This window comes from Panthera tigris, chromosome D3, assembly GCF_018350195.1.
Source record: "Panthera tigris isolate Pti1 chromosome D3, P.tigris_Pti1_mat1.1, whole genome shotgun sequence".
Classification (NCBI taxonomy): Eukaryota; Metazoa; Chordata; class Mammalia; order Carnivora; family Felidae; genus Panthera; species Panthera tigris.
In genome coordinates, this window is record NC_056671.1 from 8,484,482 (window position 1) to 8,508,578 (window position 24,097).

The 24,097-nt window shown below is 47.2% G+C and overlaps 2 protein-coding genes across 11 annotated transcripts in view; one reads left to right on the forward strand and one right to left on the reverse strand.

Annotated features, from left to right (window-relative positions):
- TCTN1 (tectonic family member 1) overlaps positions 1-11,790 on the forward strand; it is a 28,433-nt gene extending 16,643 nt beyond the window's left edge. For 3 of the 4 annotated variants that reach the window (XM_007079601.3, XM_042963077.1, XM_042963078.1), the window contains 9 exons: positions 402-428; positions 4,737-4,871; positions 5,391-5,516; positions 5,906-5,991; positions 6,533-6,673; positions 7,822-7,984; positions 9,977-10,102; positions 10,688-10,832; positions 11,702-11,790. In XM_007079601.3, the coding sequence (XP_007079663.2) occupies positions 402-428; positions 4,737-4,871; positions 5,391-5,516; positions 5,906-5,991; positions 6,533-6,673; positions 7,822-7,984; positions 9,977-10,102; positions 10,688-10,831 (948 nt within the window). In that variant the 3' untranslated portion in view covers position 10,832; positions 11,702-11,790. The remainder of the gene's footprint in view (positions 1-401; positions 429-4,736; positions 4,872-5,390; positions 5,517-5,905; positions 5,992-6,532; positions 6,674-7,821; positions 7,985-9,976; positions 10,103-10,687; positions 10,833-11,701) is intronic. The other variant, XM_042963075.1, reaches the window with a different exon arrangement.
- A 1-nt stretch (position 11,791) lies between these two features.
- The window catches only part of HVCN1 (hydrogen voltage gated channel 1), a 36,160-nt gene continuing 23,854 nt past the window's right edge, over positions 11,792-24,097 (reverse strand). For 6 of the 7 annotated variants that reach the window (XM_007079603.3, XM_007079602.3, XM_042963080.1 and 3 more), the window contains 5 exons: positions 21,537-21,818; positions 17,502-17,600; positions 14,908-15,139; positions 12,526-12,638; positions 11,792-12,173 (listed from right to left, as the gene is read on the reverse strand). In XM_007079603.3, coding sequence (XP_007079665.1) covers positions 12,108-12,173; positions 12,526-12,638; positions 14,908-15,139; positions 17,502-17,600; positions 21,537-21,818 — 792 coding nt within the window. In that variant the 3' untranslated portion in view covers positions 11,792-12,107. Of the gene's footprint in view, positions 12,174-12,525; positions 12,639-14,907; positions 15,140-17,501; positions 17,601-21,536; positions 21,819-22,149; positions 22,901-24,097 lie in introns of those variants that run through there. The other variant, XM_042963079.1, reaches the window with a different exon arrangement.

A 24,097-nucleotide genomic window follows, 5' to 3' on the forward strand; every position in this document is an offset into this window, starting at 1 on the left:
GGGCCGGTGACAGTGGCCTTCCAGTGAGGACAGGTGCAGGAGGGTGACCTAGGAGGATAGGAGCCACATCTCCCCCACAGTACTGTGTCACTGGTGACCATGTAGAAAGTACGTAAAGATTACAGTGAAGCATGGAGGCTTCCAGAGACCAGCTCTGTCAGGCTGTTCCATTAAGCTTCCAGTCTAAAAGAAATGAATATGGAAGGAAGACATAAAGTTACCTTTGGGTTAGGAGATAGATATAAAAATATGTAGGTGGCAAGTCTTGATTAAGGAAACTGTTTTCTTCTTTGTGAAGTCTGTGATAAGTTGAATATATCCTTTAACCTGCGGTCTGAAAAAGCAATAGAAATGTGTCTTTCCGTCGTACTTAACAAAATTTGTTGTTTCTTTTTGTTTAGGTGCCTGGTTTAAGAACAAAGGCAGAGGTAAGAGTATTTCTTGGTGGAAAGTAAGATAGATTATAATATATGGTCTTATTTTTGAGCCCTTTGAAATGAATACACTTATGATTAGAAGGGTACCTTACTGCCAATAACAAAAACATTTGCCAAAAGGCAAACAGAAATGAAATAGGGAAACTCCTTAGTAGAGGACCTTTTTGTAATTACAGATTTTGAAAATTTGTAAAATTTTGAAAAATACAAAATTTTCAAAACCCCTGTTTTCATAGTTTGCACTTTTTCATATTTAAATGGTTTAGCTATGTTATTGACAATGGGTTCACACCCATTGGCTTCTGTGCTTTCCAGGCATCCCTTTAGATCTTCTTGGTCTCCTGTCAGGAGAGCTGGTTAGCTACCAGGATGCCTTCTGTCCATCTGTCTGGGGTAGAAGGTAGAAACAGTGAATGGTCCTGTGAATGTCCACACTTGTGTAGGAGCTGAACCCTCTTGGTATAGCTTCAGGGGTTGAGGTATGGGTGTCGATTGTGTCCGACCCCACTCCAGAGGCTCTGTCAGGCTGTGGTCGGGAGGCCAAGGTCTTCTCGTGGGTATGTTAGAGCAAAGGAACATGGATCTACCCCTTATTTTTGTGTCTGCACCCTGTGCCTGTGAATACAGTCCCCAAGGAGGACCAAGTTGATGGCCTTGTCATGGTCTCCCACCAAAGCTCATGGAATTGGTTGACCTTGGTTCAAAATTCAACTTCGCCATTATTTTCTCATATGACATATGCCTCACTCTCCCCAGTTGTTGAGCAGATGGTAAGTGTGTGCCCCAGAAAAGGTGTAAGGCTTGAGTGGGAGAATGCACTTAGGTACTCTGCACAGTGTCTGGTGCCCAGGGAGCACTTGGGACAGTGATACCTACTGTAATTGATTTTGTCAAGTCTCTAGACACAAATGTGTTTGAGGTAGACATTTGAAAGGAAATAGTCATGTGACTTCGGACTTCACACTTCTGTGTGTAGGCCTGGATTTCCTCATCTGTGAAGGTGTTTTCAAACTTGTTCAGAGTTTTTCAAATGTGATCTTAAGCAGAACTCTCCCTACTGTGTTAAGTTGGATTGAATCCAAAGCCCCTGGTTGGAGCAGGGGTGGGGCCCAGAGCTCTCCACCTGCCTGGCCTCCCCATCTCTCTCCTGTTTAGTCCTTCTGAGGAACCTATGGCTCCCAGGAACCCAGTTTGAAAACCATACAATAGACTAGCTTTCAAATACCTCAAATCAAAGTGCTTTGATTCTACCATTCAAAACTTGAACGGTCTGTGGGGACAGCGATCCTGTCCATCTTGTTCATGACATATCCATAGTAGTAAGCTGGTGCCTAGTATGTACTGGGTACTCAGTGGGTTACGTGTTAATTGAATCAGTGCCTAGGGGATTGGTTCAATCAAGCAGGGAAGACCTAGTGTGAGGATGACGGGTGTTATGGGAAGGGGCGTGCTGCGTGCTGAACACTGTTCTCATTCCTATGCACGTCTGAAGTCCATTAGTCTGTTAGTCTCAGCAGTCCTGGGAGTGGGGCCTGTTGTCACTCCCTGGTACGTGAGTTACAGAGCAGTTGAATTAGCTTGCTCAAGGCTGCCCAGTGGGGAAGTGGCAGAGCTGGGATAGGAATCTCCAAAGACCTAACTCTCAACCACAACACTGGACAAGCTATACTGTGTGCCAGGCCCCCAGTTACAAGCTTCACACACATTCCTTCTCTGCCTCCTATGGCCATGCAGTCAGGAAGTGGCACTGGGACTTAGAACTCAGATTTGTGTGATACCAAAGCTTGTGCTCTAAAGGACAAATATATCAACTAATACCAGAGATTGTTGATAAAGATTTTTAAAAAGCAACTTCCAAGATTTGTTAGAGGATCAGGAGTATAAAAATCGGATCTAGGCTCCCCGTTAAGTGCAGCCTGTTAGGCTTGCCTGGAATCGTTGTTAATATCTATTGAACCATCAATGAGAGATTAAGTTACGGCACTATATTTCCACTGTTACGTACGCTTTAGTTCTTGGCCACAGGGTAGCTTGGGGGTGGGATAGGACCGAATAGGACATTCAGGAAACCAGAGTAGCCCCACCATTTTCATTCTGTGACTATTCCAGTGGCTGTTGCCAGACCAGTCTTTCCAAAGCTTGTCTAACCTGGGCCCTTCGGTTTTTGCCAACTACGTCTGTATATTACCGGAATGGCTCCATCACAGGCTGGTGTGGAGGGGTGTGCGCTTTCTTAGAACCCAGGATTCGTGCTGAACCAGGGATCAGTAGGTTCAGATAAAGAGATCCAGGGTTGTCCTTTGAGGATGTAAACTGAGGAGTTCGTTAACTCATAGCAAGGGACTCCCTGTGTAGGTCTTACGTGGATTGGTGGGCTTGTTATGCAGAGGGTGTTGTGGTGGTTGGTGGTGCCCTTTTGCCACTGTTGTCACATGACAGCTTGTCTTTGCTTCCAAACCCTGTCACGTTCCTAGAGGTTTGACTTATAAGGACAGTTACAGGTCCTCTTGGTCATGGGAGCAGATGTGTAACAACTACTTATTTATCTATAAAATGACAGCTTAAATACCTAGTAATTTTGAATTATAAACAGCATGGTACATGATTGAGGGCAAAGTTCAAAGCAATATAAACAACTAGATACAAGTTAGATTCCTTCCTAAACAGTGATTTCTGAGCACTGACATTTAAAGCAAACATCAGATTTGTCACATGGTATGAAGAGGCCCAACTCCCTAGAGGGTTGAGCCATTTAAAGGATTGCTTGCTGCTTGTTGTTCTGCTGGCTGTGGCCATAAATGAAAAATGTCCTTTATTTTTTAAAACAATGTTATTTATTTTGAGGGAGGGAGAGAGAGAGGAGCACGCAAGCAGGGGAGGGGCAGAGAGAGAGGGAGAGAGAGAATCCCAAGCAGGTTCCATGCTGTCAGCGTCCAGAGCCCGACACGGGGTTTGAACCAACACATGGTGAGATCATGACCTGAACCAAAGTCAAGCGTTGGACACTCCACCGACTGAGCCACCCAAGTGCCCCATGAAAAATGTCCTTTAATAGCATTGGGTTAAGCAGAGCTTCCTGATTCTGCTTGAAAGATTTATCTGTCTCTGTTTTCTCTTACCATGATCCCACCACTCTGTGTGTGTGTGTGTGTGTGTGTGTGTGTGTGTGTGTGTGTGTAAGGGTGTGTGTAGAAGTTGGGTGTGAAGTGGGCCAAGGGTATATTCAGGGAAGGTGTGGGGGTATAGGGAGCTTTGTTCTGGGAATGTGCAGAATGTGCTCATGTGTACAGAATGAGGGCATTTATCGGTAGGAGCTGTGCTCTGGAGGTGAATATATGTGAATGTGAGATACAATTCACATACCATAAAACTCACCATTTTTAAGTGTGCGATTTGTGCAGTTTTTAGTATATTCACAAGGTTGTGTAACCATCACCACTACCTAATTCCAGAACATTTTTTAATTAACTAATTTAAAATGTTTATTTTTGAGAGCGAGAGAGAGCGAGCAGGTGTGCGCGCGCATGTTGGGGAGGGGCAAAGAGAGAGGAGACGGGATCCGAAGCAGGCTCCAGCAAGCCCGAAGTGGAGCTTGAACTCACGAAATGTGAGATCGTGACATGAGCTGAAGTCAGACGTTCAACCAACCGAGCCACCCAGAACATTTTCATCACCTCAGAAAGAACCCCTGTGCTCATTAGCAGGCACTCCTCATTCTTCTCTAATCTTCTCCGTCAGCCCCTAGGCAACCACTAATCTACTTTCTGTCACTGTGGATTTGCCTGTTCTGGACATTTCCGATAAATGGGATCATGTAATATGTGACCTTTTGTGTCTGGCTTCTTTCACTTAGCATCATGTTTTCAAGATTCATCTATGTTGTGGAATGAATCAGCACTTCATTCCATTTTATGGATGAATAATATTCTTTTGTATGGCCATACTACATTTTTCCATTTATCAGTTGATGGATCATTGCATTGTTTTCAGTTTTTGGCTGTTAGGAATGCTGCTGTGAACATTTGTGTACAAGTTTTTGTGTGAACATAGATTTTCGGAGATAACCACTTTGAAAGATTTGGTAATATCCTTCTCTAGTATTTTCTGTGTAAATATATCTACATATAAGCAAATGTATCTTTGCAAGTGTGGAACTATAATATGCATACTGTTGTGTGGCATGCTTTTTCCTGCTTGGCAGTCTGTCGGCGGCGGAGTTTGTCTCCAGTTTTTCGTTACTGTAACCGATTCATCTCTATTGGACGGTGTCCTCAGTGAGCCATCTCCTTTACTTGGCAGATCCCTATCACTGTTCAGTCCATCCTCATGGAGTCTCTGAATAAAACGCTAGCCCGACTGGAGGACACAGATGTACTGAACCAGGCTCTTGTTGAGGCTGGGGACGTTAAAATCTGCACTAACGTTGTTCTTGAGGTAGGTGCCCAGTTTGGCTTTGAAAGCAGAGTCTGCATGGCCCCGAGGGAGGACCTGGACGCCCTTCAGAGGGGGCTCTGGCCCATTCTGATGTGTTGGTTTTCTTGGCTTGCCCTCCTGCTTGCCTTCATGCTCTGTCATTAGAGGATGCTTCTTTAGGGTCTCTGAAAGAATCATGTGTGATTTTTCTCCACAAACCTAGTGACTTTCAAGAATATACCAAAATTTGTTGTCGTTGCTGTTGTTTTACCACATTTCCCCTGCGGAGATTGACTGATCACGATCTGCTCAAACCTGCTGATTTGGAATACACGTAACTCGGTACAGAGAGGCTCAGATGACGCTGTCAGCTGGGGGTGGTGACGCAACTCGTCCTGAAGTCTGATGAGCCAGGACAGAAAAGCTTCCATGAATAGAGAAATGGGAAAGGACTTGCCTTCTATATGTATTTTGAATTATTAATACAGCTACAGAAATGCAACAGGAACAGGTGGATTTGGAGTATCGTTTTGTTTTTAGGTCAAGTACAGCCTCACATATACAGATGCAGGGGAAATAACCAAAGCTGATCTCTCTCTCCTTCTGGGGACAGTGAGCAGTGCAATGCTTCCACTTGAGCAAAAGTTTGAAATTCGTTTCATTCAGGTAGGTTTGATCAATTTTGTACACATAATTAATTGCAAATAAAAAGAAATCATAACTTCTTAGGGGAAAAGGTATCCCAATTTAGAAGTATTACCATCTATCCATTTGTACTAAACGAAGGGTTTATGTCGCATGTGTTTGTGAGGAAATCAGGCAGAGTCCTTGTATCTTATCCTTTCTGGGAGTAAGATTTTCTTCCATGTGAGCTTGTTCTTTTATAGAATGATCTACTCCTACACTCAGCAGATATATTTATAGTTCTGAGTAGGGGGGAGGAATTCTTTTATTGGTTGGAAATCCTAGATTTCACTGTGAAAAGCATTTTATTTTCGCCCTATTTCCTTATCAAATTAAGAATTATTTGGGGGCATTTCTTCTTTGTCTTTCAGCAAAATACGAAGCCGGTTCCTCTCAGTGGAAACCCTGGTTATGTTGTAGGGCTCCCATTAGCTGCTGGATTTCAGCCTCAGAAGGGATATCCTTTTTGGTTCTGTAGACAAGGTTGATTTCCCTGTCCACTTGTGTGTGTCGCTCTTCTCTTTATTGCTGAGAGTCCTGTGAGCTGGAGACTAGTTCTGGCCAGGACTTCTCTGGTTGGCTGTGGTGGGTGGTGGGTCTGGCCGCAGAGCACGTGAGGTACGTGGGGTGGTTGGGGGGTGAAACAGCGTGACCCTGGAAAACGTGTTTTATAGTGAAAATCTTAAGACAGAAAAGTTGACAGACTTTTAGATATATTTAATTGCATACTTAAACAGAGACTCTTAAACACATTTAGTGATTTTGAAAAATTGGAAATATTTTAAAGGAGGAACAGTTTCTGAGGATTTTCCTTCTGAGGATCTCCTAATCAGGGAGAATATAACCGTTTTTTGCTCTGTCCCGGGAAATAACTGTCAAAATCGCAGATGCCTAGAGAAGGGATATTTGGGTTTCACTTCATGTCACACATGTGTCACTGTCTCCTGAAAATCGGACTGCTTTTGTACTGGGTGATTGTCCCTTAACTTTCTGTGAATATCTGGGATTATTCAGACCATGAACAGATATGGACAACTTACTATTCTTCGAAGCACAGCGGAGAAAGACTGCTTAGCACTCGAGGGGATCCGGACCCCAGTGTTATTTGGTTATGATATGCAATCTGGCTGTAAGCTAAGGTAAGAGAGAAACTTGTTTCTTTTGGAACTTGTGTTGATCAGAAAACAAGACATTCCTACTCTTCCCCCATCTCAGTCGAACCTCCCCATCAGCCTGCAAGCGCATGTGAAAGCCACAGTGTGACCTGTTGGCACTAGTGACAGTACCTTTGTTTTCTAATTTTAGTTTTCACAGCCATACACCATTTGTCATGATTCAAAGGAAACTTGTTTAGATCATTTTTCTTATCAGATGTGGCAGAGTAAAAATCTCAAGGCTTTTGGAGATTTGGTTTTAAGGTTGCATAAATAGCATCTGAGTTCACAGCAAAAAAAAAAAAAAACAAAAAAAAAACCACTGTCCCTGAAAGTCCTTTCTATATTTCTGAAATTTAATATACATAGTGCAACAAGCCCATTGAGAGGAAGCCTGCATGTGATCTCTGTTTTTACCGTGTTAACATCAAACATACATAACGTAAAATGTCAGCTCCGCATGGCTTACCCTCATTTCCCCCACTCTGCAGGCAATCTCTTGCAGTTCCTATAGCTGAGTTTTTGGAAACTTACTCCCAAATCTGTGAATAACCTTTATGTAATGCTGCTTCTTGATATTTTGGTCTTACGAATTATTGAGTCCCCACTATGGAAGACCAAGATTTGGCTCTTACCCCTTTCTTCTCCTACCCTACACTTCCCATCCCTACCTCCCCTCAGGGTAATTATAGCATTGTTTTGGTTAGACCAACACATTCCATTTCCATTATTGGTTCTGATCACTTTAGACCAGTATTTCTCTGAGGGAGTTTCAGGGACTATATTTCCAGAGTCAGTAGGGGTATGTCTGTGGTCCAATCAATATGTTTGAGCAACACCAAACTAAAGTTAAAAACATGATTCCTTACTGTAAGGAGAGCCTCTAATATGCCAGTGTGCTTCAGGAGGGATGTGGGCATGCAATATTTCCCAAACTTTTGGCCATGGAAACTCTGCTTGTACAGAGCTAACCGAGGTTTCTCAGAGTTAGAGACAGTTTGGCTTCTGTCAAATGATGGGTTTGGAGTGAGAAAATAAAGCAACTGGAGAGGGCACGTGTGTTGTTGAGCCGGTGAAAACTGTTGGAATGAACAACAGCCTCATTGCATCAACTTCTTTTTCCTTCCCACGAGACTGACCAAAGCCATCACGTGTCAGCTCGCAGTGCAGAAAGTGAAGAGCCTCCTGAAGGGCCATGGCTTCCCGGATTATGTGGCCCCTTTTGGAAATTCCCGGGCCCAGGATGTGCTGGACTGGGTACCCATCCACTTCATCACCCAGGCGCCCCACATGAAGGTAAAGGGAAAGCGGAAGGCTGCACCTGCGCGCGAGTGGTCTCTCCTATTCCCACTGCTCCCCCACCCCCGTGGGGAGGTAGGGGAGCTGTTGAGGAGATGGATGGCTCTGGGCCGGAGCCCGGGCTTTGCTGTCAGATGGGCCTGGGTCTTGAAAACTGTTTTTGCCCCTTGTTAGCGCTCTTGCCTTTGAGGGTTGGAGCCTGTTTCCTCATCTGTGAAATAGGGAGTGAGGGCTACGGTGTCAGCCACACGGGGTGGTGGAGTTAAATGAGGGACATTCGTGGTGCCTAGTGGCCGCTCCGAACGTAGAAACTACCACCCATCGCCATCCTGACTTTGTACGATCACTGCTGGTGTGACATGAGGCATCGTGACAGGACAGGGGAGTATGAGGACTGTCACAAAAAGAGAGACTCCTCCTGTCCACATCGCTGTCCCATCTCTCGTTCCCTGGTCTATAAAGGCAGCCCACACGTGAGAGCTTTCAGTTCCAAAGTTCCCTGAAGAGTTTAATGGAACTTGACATGCTACAGAGAGGTTCCTGATCACATGTGATTGCTCTGCCCACCTTTTTCTTTTGTCTCAGCCGTCAGAGCGTGGGCTGGTCCCCATCACCGGAGGCGTGCTCTCCATCTTATCCTTTAATTGCCCAGCGTTTGCTTGTGGCAGCTTCTCGGGCCTCTCATTATCTGCTTAGCGTATTTATAGCATGGGGACAATGGGGCTGAGGACTAGCTCTCTAGCTCTGATCCGGCCCTCCTCCCGAGTCCCCGGCAGAGACCCATGATTACTCAGTCCCTGCTGTTCAGCTGCTATGTCTTGGCTCGGGTCTGCCACCTCGGAGCGAGGCAAATTGCTTCTGGCTTCTGGCAGTTGAGTTGAGACATCCAGTTATTAGGACCCCTCAGAGGGGAAAACAGGTTGGGAGGAGAGGCAGTGCAGACATTAGCGTTTTCAGGGTTTTGCTGGTCCAGGGAGCTCAGAGGGCCTGGAGTGGGTTTTGTACTCCCCTTCCAGGAAACTCCAGTAGCAGACATGAGAGCTTGTGCTAATAAGCTCGGTTTCTGCCAGTGGTGTATCGCATCTTCTAATAACAGGATAGTCACAGGGATTTTTTTGCCTGCAAACTTCTTAAAAGGCAGTTCCAAGCTAAGGAGTTCCACCAGTGCCTTTTTGGCAGGCACCAAATTTAGCAGGCTTGGTAGCTTTTCACGCCCTAAAGAGGCGTATTTTTAAAAACTTGTTATTGTGGGGAAAATGTCAAACACACACACAGAAGTAGAGTATTACAATGGAATCCCTTCTACCGGTCAGGCAGCTTCAGTGGTTATCACATTTGCCAACAAACCAGATGTAAAGGCAGGAAAAAGGTTGGGAGGCTGCTGGCCTGTTCTGCCCGGGGGCAGAGGCCTCAGGAGGCGCAGCTGTGGGAGCAATGCTCTCAGTCCACAGGAGACTTAGTATCTTTGACAACTTACAGACTCATTTCTATACGCTCCTGTGTAACACCTTAATCGCCAACTGATGAGATTAAATAAATGGAAAGAGAGCAACTGCATTTCTTCCAGGTGTGTTTTAACGTGATCTGCAATTAGGTTTAATTTCTGTGAATAACCCCATCCTCTCTTCTCTCCCCACCCAATGCCAGTTTCTCCCCTAAAGAATCCCTGAGCTGAAGTTGGGGCATTTGAAGCCCCGTGTTCCAGTTTGGTGTTGGGATCTCCACAACTTCCCAATAATGGCTGGTCTTTCTAGAAACGGGAGAGCACGGAAAGATGATGCTTTAGGTGTTAAAATATTTTTGGAGCACTGAGTACTTTAAAATATGTGCTCTCAGCTGTTTTCGTCTGAACTTCTAGAGTCTATTCACTCTCTTGTTCAGAACATTTTGTAATATGCGAAACATTTTATAATTAAAACTGAACTGCAGATTAAGTTTGACATGAGGTTGTGTAATGTTCAGACTGGTGAATGGCATTTTGTTTTGCAGGATTCCTGCCAGCTCCCAGTGGCTTTGGTTATAGAAGTGAAGTGGACAAAGTACGGATCCTTACTGAACCCACAGGCTAAAATAGTTAATGTCACTGCAAATCTAATTGCATCCTCATTTCCTGAGGTACGTCTAACTTGAGTACAAAGGTATTAGTTAAGGGGCCCCTGGGTGGCTTGGATGGGCGTCAAGACTCTTGATTTCAGCTCAGGTCACGATCCCAGGGTCATGGGATTGAGCCCTGTGTTGGGCTCCACGCTGAGTATGGAGCCTGCTTAAGATTCTCTCTCCTTTTGCCCCTCCCACACTTTTCTCAAAATAAACAAACTTAAAAAAATCAAGGTATTGGTTAAGATGTAAGTCCAGACAAAACTCAAGTGTGATAATAAAATTTATTCTGTGAAAAAATTATTGAAATTTAAACACCTTAGCAGTCATTTAGTTAGAAAATTCTGACAACAGTTGAATTCACATTAGCGTTCTTGTTTAGATTTGATCCTTCAAATTCATTGAAAATTGAGTTGAGATGGACATTGATGGGTTAGGACAACCTGGGTAAAAGTGGTATCTTTCATCCAAGTTAGTGGCTGATGGGCCCTCCGCATACCTATGAGATGCACTGACCATGGTCACGTGCGGAAAAGAACGCAACATGTCCCATCTTTGTTAGCACGCTGGAAGGCAGGGCTTGCATCGCTCTTTTTATTACAGACCAACTCAGGAAATGAAAGAACGGTTCTTATTTCCACTGCGGTTACTTTTGTGGATGTGTCTGCACCTGCAGAGGCGGGCTTCAGGGCTCGGCCAACCATCAATGCCAAGCTGCCGTTTAATTTCTTCTTCCCCTTTGTTTGACGTAAGTTTTTAATCAAGGAAATGACACCACACCTCTAGAATCAAGTGCTGTGGGGCGTGGGCTCCCTTGGAGACCTCCTGTGGTGTTACACCTCTGACCTGTGGGGTTGCCCTCAAACCACACATCTCCTCTCTCCGCTCACTTCCCTCCTTTTTCCTTTTGGAAATTCTACTTAGTGTGACCTTAGAATGGGGCACCGTCTGGTCTTGGTGATTTCCAGTACTGTCGGCACATAGGTCATGTGTGGAAAGCAAACTGCAGCTTTGGGAAGATGGTACAGGGGACAGACCCTGAAGTAGCTCAGGCATCGAGGCTTCATCCAGTGTATTCCTCCTCTGCTTCAACATGACTTATTTTAAAAATACTTATTGTTTGTAGTCCAGGTTTTCTTTCCTTTACTGGTCCCGTGGAAACGAATACAAAAATAGCAAAATTGTACAAAATCATGCAAGTAGAGCACAGGGCCTCATGAGGGGATCTTTCCCCGGTGTCACCTTCATTACATGGAGTCTTGGGTCTAATTGCTATTTCGGTGGCAGGCACTGGAGCTCTCCAACGGGTGGGTTGTACGGGATACCACAGAGCAGTTCCTAGCAGTTGATGCTGGAAAGAATAGAGTAGGAGGTCCCGAGGGAAGGAGCTGCTTTTATACATTAATTGCACAGTAATTGAGAAAAAAGTTGTCAGGTGGCCGAACTGGGTAGAGCCAGTTAGAAGCTAGACGCGGCAGAGGAGGGGCTGGGTACCTGAGGACAACCTCCCTGGAGGAATATGCACCAAGAGGAGCTGTTGAGAACAGCTTGGGAAGAGAAGACTTTCTAGAATGGGCTGGTAGCTAAGGTAGCTTTCTTTTTTCCTTTGTCTTTCAGAATGCCCTTATGAAAGAATGCACTGGTTCCTCAATATACACGCGAAATGTGAAAAGTACACTGATGAGATAAAATTTTACATACAACTAGTAGTTGTCCAGCTTCGTTCATTTTCAAGCAAAAGTGTCAACATGAGAGAATATAGTTTATGATACACGGTGACGTGGAGTGAGGACGGGATGGGAAGCTCTTGGTCACGCCAAGAAAGGAAGGGCAAGCCTTTCCCGCGCCTTCCCCCCTCCCCCTACCACCTGCCCACCCCGGAATCCAAGCTGGGTGGAGGTGAGGCAAAGGCATCGAACCAAACCTCTCCCCGAAACGGGCCCAGGAGAGGCAGCTGTCTTTCTCTCAGAGACACAAGCCCATGGGAGCAGGGTCTTCTCTTTGGGGTGGAGCAGGTGCGCATCTAGTTGACCTCACCAAGAAGTCCGTGCTGTCTCAAGAGCTTGTTAAGTCTTTCAATTTCTTGTTCCTGTCATTACAAAAGCAGACAAACAAGTCAGTTTACCTTCTGAGCCTCCCCAGAGATGTGGTGAGCATTCAGCGGGTCCCCTGGATGCACAGCCGAACGAATGCCACACTCCTACTGGAGTCTGCCAGTGGAGCCCGCCTCAGTCAGATGGGGTCCAGTGGGCGACTCCAGTGACAGGAGGTACTCAGAGGAGGGACACTTGACATAGCTCTGGGGAAGGAGGCGATGCCTAACCTGAGTCTGAAAGAACAAGGAAGACTTAGTCGAGGGCTGTGTCCGAGCAAGGGCCTGGCAGGGAGAAGCGCAGAACTGAAGGCAGACAGGTGGCATTTTCCCAAAACTGTGGTCTTACCTTCTCAGAGCAGCTGAATTCAAGGTGTTGGATCTTGGCGGCCAACTGTATATTCATCTGTTTTAACCTCAATAGTTGCCGTTCTGAACGTGTCTTAACAGAGATAATTATTCCTGTAAAATAATTAAGGGTCTCAGTGATACAGGTTTCTAGTTTAACCACTTGGAAAAAGCCCTGTATTATTTATAAATGTGTCCAGCTGGTGACAGCATGGTTAGTCCCTTAAAGACATCAGAACTAGGAGGGTCAGAGTTTATCTCTGAGCTACTCAGTACCCAGGTGCTCCCCAAATGAATATTCTTAAGGAACTTTAATCAGACCTGAACTGGCTCCTAAAGATTTCCCTTTAGCCCACATGGGCTAAGAAGTCCTTAATAGTCCCTGACCACATGAGTGTTAAGCTCCTTAACACAGAGCGTGTTCGTGACGGCGTGGCTTATTAGCACTCTACACAAAAGCCACGAAAGTACAAGGCTGGAAATGCTCAAGCTTGGCCTTGGAATGGTCACTGTCCTGACTTTCCGCCTCCCACAGCTATGGCCAGTTCAGCTATCAGGCCATCAACAAAGCCTTGGCTGACAGGGGGGTCATCGGCCTTATCTGGTGGCTCCCAAATGCCCGTGCCACAGTGGGGACATGACCTCAAAAGACTGTGCAGCAACTGGGGATGCTCTGTGCCTTCCAACTAAGAGTGACCATGTGTGGACTTGGTAGCCATAGGTCGGGGAGCACTGGCCCCCGGTCCCCAGCATTTTTGATTGTCCGAATCCAGTTGAAGCTTGTGTTGCTTTCTCAGACCTTTCATGTCCTGCCCCTAAATTTGATAGCGATGCAACAGTGCGCATTATTAGGCAGTCCTGTGCCTTGCTACCATTTGGACCAAGAAAATGAACAGAGCTCAGGCTTTTGGTTTTATCTGTAAAAGCACATCTCACAATGGTGTGATAGAGTAATGGGTAGTAACTATTCCGGAGTCATTCATAGTTTGTAATGGTTGATCCATTTCAATTGTGCTAACCTTTGCATAGAGTATTTCTGTTTGATGAATGAAATAATCAGCATAAGCATATCCAGTAAAGTGGAAAGCTTCCTTTATTTCCTTTGATGGAGCCCAAATTATTATTTTTTTTTTAATGTCTGTTTATTTTGTGAGAGAGAATGGGAGAGAGTCCCAAGGAAGTCTCCTTGCTGTCAGTGCAGAGCCCGACACAGGGCTCAATCTCACAAACCGTGAGATCATGACCTGAGCCGAAATCAAGAGTCGGATGTTTAACCCACTCAGCCCCCCAAGTGCCCCCCAAGTGAATATTCTTAATAAACTTTAATCAGATCTGAACTGGCTCCTAAAGCCTGTGGGAGCCTGCAGTGCCCACAGGCAGAGCCCCGCATCAGAGCAGATGTGACCCCTCACCGCCAGCAAGGAAGGCCGGGGTGGGACTCGTTGCTGCCCAGTGAAGGAGCTGCACATTCTAGGACGGGCCTGCCTCACTCTCCCGGCATTGACCTACCGTCTGTCAGGCTGGACGCTTGTCTAGGGATTCCCAAGCCTGTCTGGACGCCCAGATCACCTGGTAGCACTTCAAAAACAGACACCCCACGAGGGTCCACCCAGACGTCGCATCAGACTCTCCAGTGAAAAAACAAGAGCCCTGAAGGGGATTCTGGTGCGGTGGGTCTACAGACAGGCTTCAGAACAACCTGACTCGTTCAGGGAGAGCTGAACCAGTTGGTGATCACTGGGTCCACCCAATAACAGCACAAACATGGCTTCTCTGAAACAGAGCCTCCCTGTACCAACAGGGTGTGTATGAGGAATATGGTAGAGCATTCTTTCCCCAAGCGTGTTCTCTAGAGCCAAAGTCTGCGTCATGTTAAGAGGTGTTATATCTCCCCCCAAACTGTCCAGTCTGTCAGTTTGGGAAACAGTTCTCAAAGTCTTCCTCATGTTAACAAGTGCTGTGACTTCCCCAAAGGGCCAGAACCTAGTGTGCAGCGTTTGTCAGTTTACTTGCACCCCTTTTGGATGGTACCCCTCCCAGTGGGTGGGGTGCGGTGGAACAATCTTCGGGAAAACACCAAACAACAAAGGTGCTCTGGGGACCAAGCTGTAGGGAGTAATGAGGCATTCGTCTGACCCTTTCTATAAATATCTTCTAATTATCATGAAAACAAGGCCTACAGGAGAAATGTGGTTCCTCTTTGAGCATGTGACGCCGTGTCGATTTGTAGCCACAGAGGCAGTGGTAGGAACCAACTCCGATCACCCCCTTTTTCCCTAGAAAATACTAGCCAGAAGGAGGAGGAACCATGGCCTCTGGGTCCACTCTCAGGCTGTGCCCACCCTCCAATTCCCTCTGCAGCCCGGGAGTGCAGGGAACATACCGTTGATGATCCGGGCCACCCGCCACAGCCGGAGCAGAATCAGTAGGCCAAGAGCCTCAAACTGGTGCTCATGGAACAGGAGGACAATGTCAAGGATGAAGGAAATCACCACCACGATGGTGTCCAGGATTTCAAACTTGTGGTGGAAGAACTCCAAGCGGAAGACATATAATTTTAGAAAAATCTCCATCATAAAGAAGGTCAAGATGGCAATGCTCATGCAGTGAAACACCTGGAGAGGACAGAGGCAGCACAGTGAGTGCAGATCCAGGGCTGGTCACAGGCTGGGGCAGGGCACACAGACGAGCTGGCCTTGAGTGCACCTGCCCGGGCACCAGAGAGTGAACTCATTGATTTGACCCCAAACTCCACGGGCGCAGTTCTTGGCCTGGGAATACGGCTGGAACACCACAGACCGGGGCTCTGCCCTGCCTGCCCTCTGACAGGCAGTTGGGCAATGGCAGGATTTGAAAACCATGTCCTTTGGCCCGCTGACTCCAATGCTAGGAATCTATCCTCCAGCTAAGCTGACACGTGCACAAAGGCATGTTGTAGGGATATTCGCTGCAGCATCATTTACAGACAAAAGATCTTCTATATTCTTTGCAGCATAGAAATATTAGAGGGCATCTGGCAAATGCATTATGGCACCTCCATATGGAGCACTGGGCAAAGGACCAAGGCTGACTCCTACGTACTGACGAGAAATGATCTCCCAGGTAGGCGGTAATTGAAGAGGATTGCTAGATCTTTATTTATAAATACTACGTTTCCTTAAAGTAACCATTTCCATTCTAGGACAGGGAAAGTACAAACTCAGCTGGGACATCGTCTTGCGCCAGAGAGCAAGAAATGCTCAGAGCCTACGGAGTTATGTTAAAAAGATATAGTCAGTTTGAAGAGGCTCACAGTGACCAAATTTGGGACAATTTGAACAGTGAACAGAAGGACTATGATTATCATACACTGAATACACCCAAAAAAATCCAAGAGTCCCCCATAGTGATATGTATACACACATGAGGGGAAAGGGAAAGCTCTTCTTTATATATATAAAAAGATTACCACCTACTAGATGTAAAACGAATGATGGAAATCTGAGTTCGCCAACTCAGACAGTGACCATCAGGTGGACGCTAATTGGAGAAGAGGATTTTTGCATGGCTGTCAAGTGTCACTGCAGATTATCTATAACTGCAAAGGGAAAGTGTCCCTGGACAGTGGAACAGCTCAGCAATTACTGCCTTAAGTGGTCTCAGTGAGGATCACTGGTAGCGATGTGCTGTGCTATAAAGAAAACACCCCACCAGCCAAGAACTCTTGCTAATTGTGCCTCCGGTGTACAGGGGATAGGGGAACAAGCTGGAAGGACCTCTGTGGAAACAGGCAAATCCAGAACACGGGACACTTAACAAGATGACCGGCTGGACTCCAATAAGTCAGTGTCCTAAGGGGAACAAATTAAAGGTGGGAGGACTCTTCTAGATTAAAAGAGCCTGTGGAGATATGACCGAGTATAATATCAGACGTCTGGATCCTAGTTTGAAAAAATAACAAAAACATTATTAACAGATACTCTTGGGACAAATGAGGACATTTGAATATAAACTGGTTATTACAGAATCACTGATAACTTTTCAGGAATTGATAATATTGTGGTTCTGTAGGAGAAAGATCTTTTTTTAAAATTTTATTTAAAAAAAAATTTTTAATGTTTGAGAGAAAAAGAGAGAACAGGGTGGGGGCAGAGAGGGGCAAAATCAGAAGCAGGTTCCAGGCTCTGAACTGTCAACACAGAGCCCGATGCAAGGCTTGAACTCACAAGCCGTAAAATCATGACCTGAGCCGAAGTTGGACACTCAACCGACTGAGCCACCCAGGCGCCCCAGAAGGACCTTATACTTAAGCAAGTTGAAATATTTGTGTCCTAATGTCTAACTTACTTTCAAATGGTCAAAAATACATGGGTGTGTTTGTGGATATAGAGAAAGCAAATACAGCAAATGTTATTTGCCATTTTTCATAATAAAAAGTTGAAGAAAAAGGCACGAGAGAGTGAGTACAGCAGGTATGTCCGTGATTAAGTTTAGAGAGAGAGGAAAAATGTTCCGGAAGGACTCGGGCTGGCCACAGAAGAAAAGCTAGCAGCTGCCTTGGGAAGGCTGGACAGACGTCTGGGGCAGGCTCAGGCAGCAGCTGTGAACTGGGGGATAAACAGTGGGCACATCTCCAACATGGGGACCGCATCAGAATGTCGACAGGCAGAGAAATAGCTTGTCTGCCCCTAAAGACGGGATAGTAGCCCTCTCTCGGTCAGATCCTCCCTCTAGAAGCAGCAGCAGGCTCCAGCTCCGCGGTCTAGCACCACTTGAGATTCGAGCCGTCACACGGAATGAGAAGGTTTCTTGTTTGTAGTAAATGCTTGTCTACAGTTTGGAAAGAAAGACATTTTCTCTGCTCTTTGGTTAAAAGCACCCAGTCAACCTACTCTGTTGAGGACTTGCGACTCCCAGGCAGGTGCCGTCTGCCCCACTCTGCCCGCCTCAGGAGAGATAACAGAACTGAGCCGTATTAAAGGGCTGCTGACACACTACCTTGACGGCGTTCTTGTCAGCCTTGATGATCTTCAGGTCCAGAATGAGCTCAGCGAGCACCAGGAGGGCATCCAGAATGACCAGGCAAATGATGATAACCTGCGGACCAAGGGAAGGCGCAAGAAACATTAGGCCGGAAACATCTAGGGGAAACCGTCCTGGGTGAAGCTGCCAAGGATGGGAGGCCGCGGCCCACAGTCAAGCGCCTTCCAGGCCTGTTGCCTGCGCCCCCCCCCCTTCCACCCGCTGGGAAGTGTCTGTCCCCCTGGAGCTTCTCTGTGTGGCTGAGTGACACTCCGTCACCACCAGTCTTCCTATTCATTCACTGTGTCTCAGCATCTCTCAAGCCAAACTGCCGATTCCTAGATGGCAAGAAAATGTTTTTTAAGTTTTAATTTTTCTGTTTCTGGAGATCTTCTTGCCAGGGTACGCCCAGAACAGATGTTCAGTAAATAATTAAAAAGATCTGTCTCACAGATCTGAGTCATGGAAGGCCTCCGGGGACTGCCTGCTTCAGGCAGTCGGAGTACAGTGATGTCCACGGGACACACGAAACAGCTTCCGTCCAGAGCCGCGAATATTTGCCCAGCTCACGCGTGCTCGTCAGGGGGCCAAGGGCAGAGGGAGTCCTGGGTCTCCTGGGGACTGAAGAGAGTGGTGGGAGGAGGACCATCTTGCGGGCTCCGTGAGAGTGGGGTGCAGTGAGGGCGTGCTCTCACCAACGGGGGTGGGGGGGGGCATGGTGACAGTGACGATGCTGGTGAGGCCTCTAATGGCAGGGTGGGGGTGACGGTGTCCGGTGGTGGAAATGGCAGCGATGGGAGGAGACCCAAAGGACGCCGTGTAACCCCTCTCTTCGCTTGGGAACTGTGGACCCTCCCTCGCCTCCCTCAGGGCCCTTCCTACAGCCAACACTCCGGGGTAGATTCCGCAAGTTCATCTGCCATTTTCTTGGCAGTGCCCGCAGTTTCGGGCTGAAACCCACCAGGCCTGTGTGAGGACGGACTACTAAACCCTTTGACCATTTCAGCCCGTAGCTAATTATTTCAGTAATTACAGTGTTCGGTGACATGGTTTACTGTGAAAATTGCATGCCAAATTGCTCTGTAATGAAGTTTCCACACATATTCAAAATCAGTAGCCCAATAAAGATTCCAGCCTCTGGCAGGTCGTTTTTCCTTTTCTTTCTTTCTTCATCCTTGGTTTTATTTTAGAGCTGAAGGGATGTGAGAGCTTGTCTGGTCTAAAACCAAGGCACAGAGACATTAAAAGCAGACTGAATATTCAGCCGTAAAACGGAAGCGGCTCTGGCACACTGCAGCATGAGTGACGGGGAAGACGTGACGCGGAGGAAGAAGCCGGGCGTCCAGACCACGCGTTGTCTGATTCCATTCCTATGAAGTCCCGAACGGGCAAATCCGTACGGACAGAAAGCAGATTAGTGGTCCCTGGGGGCCCGAGGGTTATTGTTAAATGGGTACTGGATCTCCTTTTGGGGTGACGAAAACATTCTGGAACTAGACCGTGGTGGGAGTGGCACGACACTGTGAATGTACAAAATGCCACTGAATTGTTCACTTTAAAATGATTAACTTTAGGGGCACCTGGCTGGTTCAGTCAAGTCAGTTAAGTGAATGACTCCTGATTTCGCCTCGGGTCACGATCTCCCGGTTTGTAAGTTCGAGCCTCACATTGGGCTCTACGCTGTGTCAGTGTGGAGCCTGCTCGGAAGTCTCTCGCTCCCTCTCTCTGTCCCTATCCCACGTGCACTCTCTCGCTCTCTCTTAAAATAAATAATTGTAATAAAATGATTATATCTGGTCACCTAGGCTGCCTCAAACCACGGGAACAGGTAGAGAACGCATCCAAGAAAGAGATGCCAGAATCCTCTCGCATGCTGATTCTACCGGCAGAGATCAAACCCCTGCACTGGTATCCCCACTCCGCGGTGGTCTCCCTGAGCCTCTCTACAAATCCAGTTGTGTCACTCCCTCCCACCCACGCATTTAGACTTTCCATGGCTGCCCACTGCCCACAGATGACCTTCCAGCACCTCCTCTCTTGCCAAGTCATCCCTTTACTTGCTACACGGAAGCCGATGTGGACCCTTCTCAATTCCAGGAATATGACAGGTCCTTTCCTATTTCGGCCCTTTGCAAACACAGTCCCTCTGCCTGGATAGCTCCTCCCCTCCCCATTCACAGAGTTCAGCCCTGCCTAAGCTTCAGGTGTCAGGTGAAATGTCACCTCCTCCACTACATGTCTTCTGACACCGAATCCTGGGTCAGGTGGCTCCCTGCCCCCAGGATCTCTCGGAGCCCCCTTCTGTTTTCTTACAGAGGGCTTCCCTTCACTCATAACCAGCATCAGTCTGGGTGATGGTTCCTGGAGTGCCTGCCTCTCCACAGACCGTGGGTCCTTCAAGAATAAGGACAGGGACACATCTGCCATGCTTGCTGCTGTACCCCTGGCACGCAGTGTGTGCTCGAGAAGTGACTGTCGAGTGAATGACTAAGCATCTCTACTTATGTTTCCACAGTCAGGCTTATCCAGTATACTGGAGTGTCCTTAGGGGTCCTGGCGCAGGGGGCCAGCCCTGTGCCCCCTCGGGAGGACCTCCCAGAGCTGGGAGGTCCAGGGTTTCCCTTGCAGCTGGAGGGAAACTGACGCCTTCCTTCTGCTCCTGAAATTGAGGGTTTGGGATTTCAACCCCAACAACTTAATACCACGTTTCCTTTCCTGTCACAGCCGCAGAGGAAAGTGCTGAGCTGCAAGGCTTGTTGGGCTGTTTGGCCTGCTTCGTTTCTCTAAGCTACGCAACAATGAGAAAAAGACCAAAATTTAAAAAAAATATTTTTTTGTTTTTCTATTTTACCCTGGAACAAAGTCAGTGATGGGAGAGGCAAGGGCTGTTTCTGCTTCCAGAAGGGAAGTCAGCTTTGGGAGGCGCTGGTTTATTTTGCTTTAGGAGGACGCCAGCAACAGGGTCCCCAAAATGGCTCCATTACAGGACCTGGGGGGCTGCATGCTTCCTTAGTATCCCTGGGCCTCGAATTCTCCTGGGGCTCTCAGAACACGTTTCCAGACACTGCTTGCCCACTTCGGGGCTGAGACGGGGCCAGCCAGACTCGACCTGCGCTTGTCTTTCGAAGTCAGAAGATGCCAACAGACACTTCGCTATTCTCTCAAGTCCACATCTCCCTCTCATGTTCTCCCCTAACTGCACCCCGAGGTCAGCCGTGGGGTACACTATGCAGATCGCTCTACAAAATTAGAGACTGAAGCCCCCAGGGTGATGTGTCTGGGACACGGGACCCATCTTGGCTTTGTTCAACTCCGGGCACGCACTCAGTGTTTGCTGAATGAACGCAGGAACATTTTTTTCTGGCTCCAGCGTTTACTCTTTAGTTTACTTTTTGTGTATCATAAAATCTGCATAACCTAAAATCTACCATAAAACATTTGAATCATTTTTAAGTTGGCTTATAGTTCAGGGGCATTTAGCACATTCACAGGGTGGTACAATCATCACCACTATGTAGTTCTGGAGCGTTTTCATCACTCCAAATGGAAACCCGTATCCGGTAAGCAGCCCATTGCCATTCTACCCTCCCTCCAACTTGTTACCACCAATCTGCTGTCTGTCTCTACGGATTTGCCGATTTTGAACATTTCACACAAATGGAATCATACGCTATGTGGTCTTTGTGTCTGGCTCCTTTCATGGAGTACCACGTTGTCAAGCCTCCTCCACTTTGTAGCAGGTGTCCGTGCCTCCTTCCTCCTCCTGGCCGAGCATGGACAGACTACATCTTGTTTATTCACTCATCAGGTGCTAGACCTTTCACTGACTTTGGATTGTGACTTATTTTATCCCCGACAACACGGGATCTGCCCAGTGCCGGACGGGGCACCTGACACATGGTTAGCATTCAGTAGGCAAACAGTGGCAGAGACGGGCTCCCACCTTGGCCTCGTGACTCTTGGCTGACAGCTCTGCCCCACCCTGGGCATCTTGGGCCTCTGCCCACCTACCTGAAACCTGTGGGAGCTGAACAGCTTCCTCAATGTGGTCCTGAAGTCTAGGGGGGGCCTGGGCGCAGGGACAGGGGCCGCAGCCGGGTCGGCAGCTCTGCCCTCCTCACCGGAGGCAGGTGTTGGTGGTGGCTGCTCCTCCTCGTCCTCCTCATCCTCCTCATTCTCCCATTTCTTGTAGTTGATGTTCCAGGCATGGTAATCGTCCCCAACGACAGTGAAATGCTTCAAGAACTTGCTCATCCTCTCTGCCGGAGCCACTTTGGCCCTGCGGGAGCCAGCCTGAAGAGGGGGGGACAGCGAGCAAGTGCTCAGGTGGGGGGGACGGCCCTCAGAGCCTGTCCAGGCCACTCAGACCCCACGTTGCTCGGGCAGGGAGCAGGGTCCAGGCCGGGCCAGGCCGTGCAGGGGGGGAAACAGCCCTGGCGTTCAGAGGACCGTGCAAGCAGAGACCGTGAGGTCACGGTGGTTTCTTGTGCTTTTATTTTTGGAATCCGGGGTCTCAGTGCCAATGAGGCAACAGGAAACCCCAGAACCCGTCAGGCCTGTCACTATGGTCTGGTTGGCAATAACCAATGAAATTGGTACCACAGCTCAGTCACAAAATACCCACCACGTGTAAATACCGGAAGAGTGGCCCCATGGTTCAGAGACATCACAACCTGAAAAACCGGAGGTGAGAGTTGGCGGGGCAAGGGTGTGGAAAGTCAAAAGTAAAAGTACCCAGAGTTTCACGGAAAAATGAGGCCCCCCTCTTTATGCCACAGATTAGTTCTTGATATGTGAGTGGCAAATAGCTTTTTCCCAAGTTCGGCCAGTGCTGTTTTAAGTACACTATGGACAGCTGTTTAAAGACAAATGACTTCAGAGCAAAAAACAAATAATCCTCCTCCCTTTGCCCAGCTTGCCCTGCCAGATAGCAAGTTTCTTATGAAGTTCAATAATGAAAACTTCTAGGCATGAGTCCAAGAATGGGCAATATGATCAGTGGATTAGGAAAAAAAAGCCCCAACCAGACCTATTCTCCTGTAGGAAATGTATGTGATGGTGGTGGCAATGCAGATCAGTGGGAAGAGGCTGGAGAGGTCAGAAGACCTGGCCTTCACAAAGAGGAAGCAAACATAAAAGATCCCTACCTCACACCCTACACAGAATCTCCAATGCATTAACCATAACATTTATAATTAAAAAAAACCTTTTAAAGTCTTAGAAAAAAAATATTGGCAAGTGTTTTTATGACCTTCAAATAGGGAGAGGTTGATTAAATAAGACACAAAACAAAGCAAACACATAGATTTGATTCATCAAAACTCAAATCTATTTTGGGGCGCCTGGGTGTCTCAGTCAGTTGAGTGTCCAACTCTTGACTGCAGCTCAGTTCATGATCCCAGGGTGTGGGATCAAGCCCTGTGTCAGGCTCCATGCTGTGTGTGAAGCCTGCTTGGGATTGTCTCTCTCCCTCTGCCCCTCTTCCCTGCTGGTGCTCTCTCTAAAAACATCATCGACAAGAAAAGCAAAAAGCTTTTATATCACATACACACACATACCCACAACCCTACCAAGTTAAGACACACCACAGACTGGGTGTGGCACATACATTATTTGCAATGTATTTAATAGAGGTTTAGTGTCCAGAATATATATAAAGAAATCATACAACTTAAAAAAGAAAAAAAAGACAACTCCATTGAAAACTGCCTGATATTAACAGGCAGGTCACATGAAAGGAAACCCAAGTGGCAGAGACCCACCACCTCACTAGTACTCAGGAAAATGTGAGTGGCAAGAATTCTAAAGTCTGCAACAGCAAACGTTGGCAAAGATGTGGAGGAATGGGCCATCTCTTGAACACTGAGCACAGGCATGGACTCTGGTACCACTGTTCTGGGAAACAATCTGGCATCGTTTTGTCAAGTTGAAGAGGTGCATATCTTCCTTAATAACTAGTGATTCCATCCCTAGAAAGACTCCAAAGAGAAACCCCCCACATGTGCTCAAATCAGTGATATGTTCAAGAACGTTCGCTGCAAATGTTCGTGTAAATGGTGGGAGAGAGAGGAATGAGCCTTTTCCATTCACACGATGGCATACTATACAGCAGTTAACACGAACGGACCGCATGGCTCTAGGTCTCTGATGACGTCCATATACCCACTTGGCGGCACTGAACACAATAGGTCACTCCTTCCCTCACACACTTGTTTCACTGGCTTCTGGGATTCCATATTCTCCTGGTTTTCCTCCCACCCCAATGATTACTTCTTACCAGTCTCTTCTGCTGGATTCCCTAAGAGGAAGACCTTACATTTAAGAATTGACATTCCCAGGGCTCAGGCCTATGATCACCTCTCTTCTCCATGCTCAGTTCCTAGGGGTTCTCATTTAGCGGCACAGCATTAACAGCCATCTGTACACTGATTATACATAAACACCAGCTCCAATCCCGTTCTCAACTAAGGGCATCACCCTTAGTTATCTGAGAGCTATCTTATACCTAGCAAGTTCAAGGCAGAATTATTCATTTGCCACCCAAACGTCCCCATCTCAGTTTGTGGCATTCC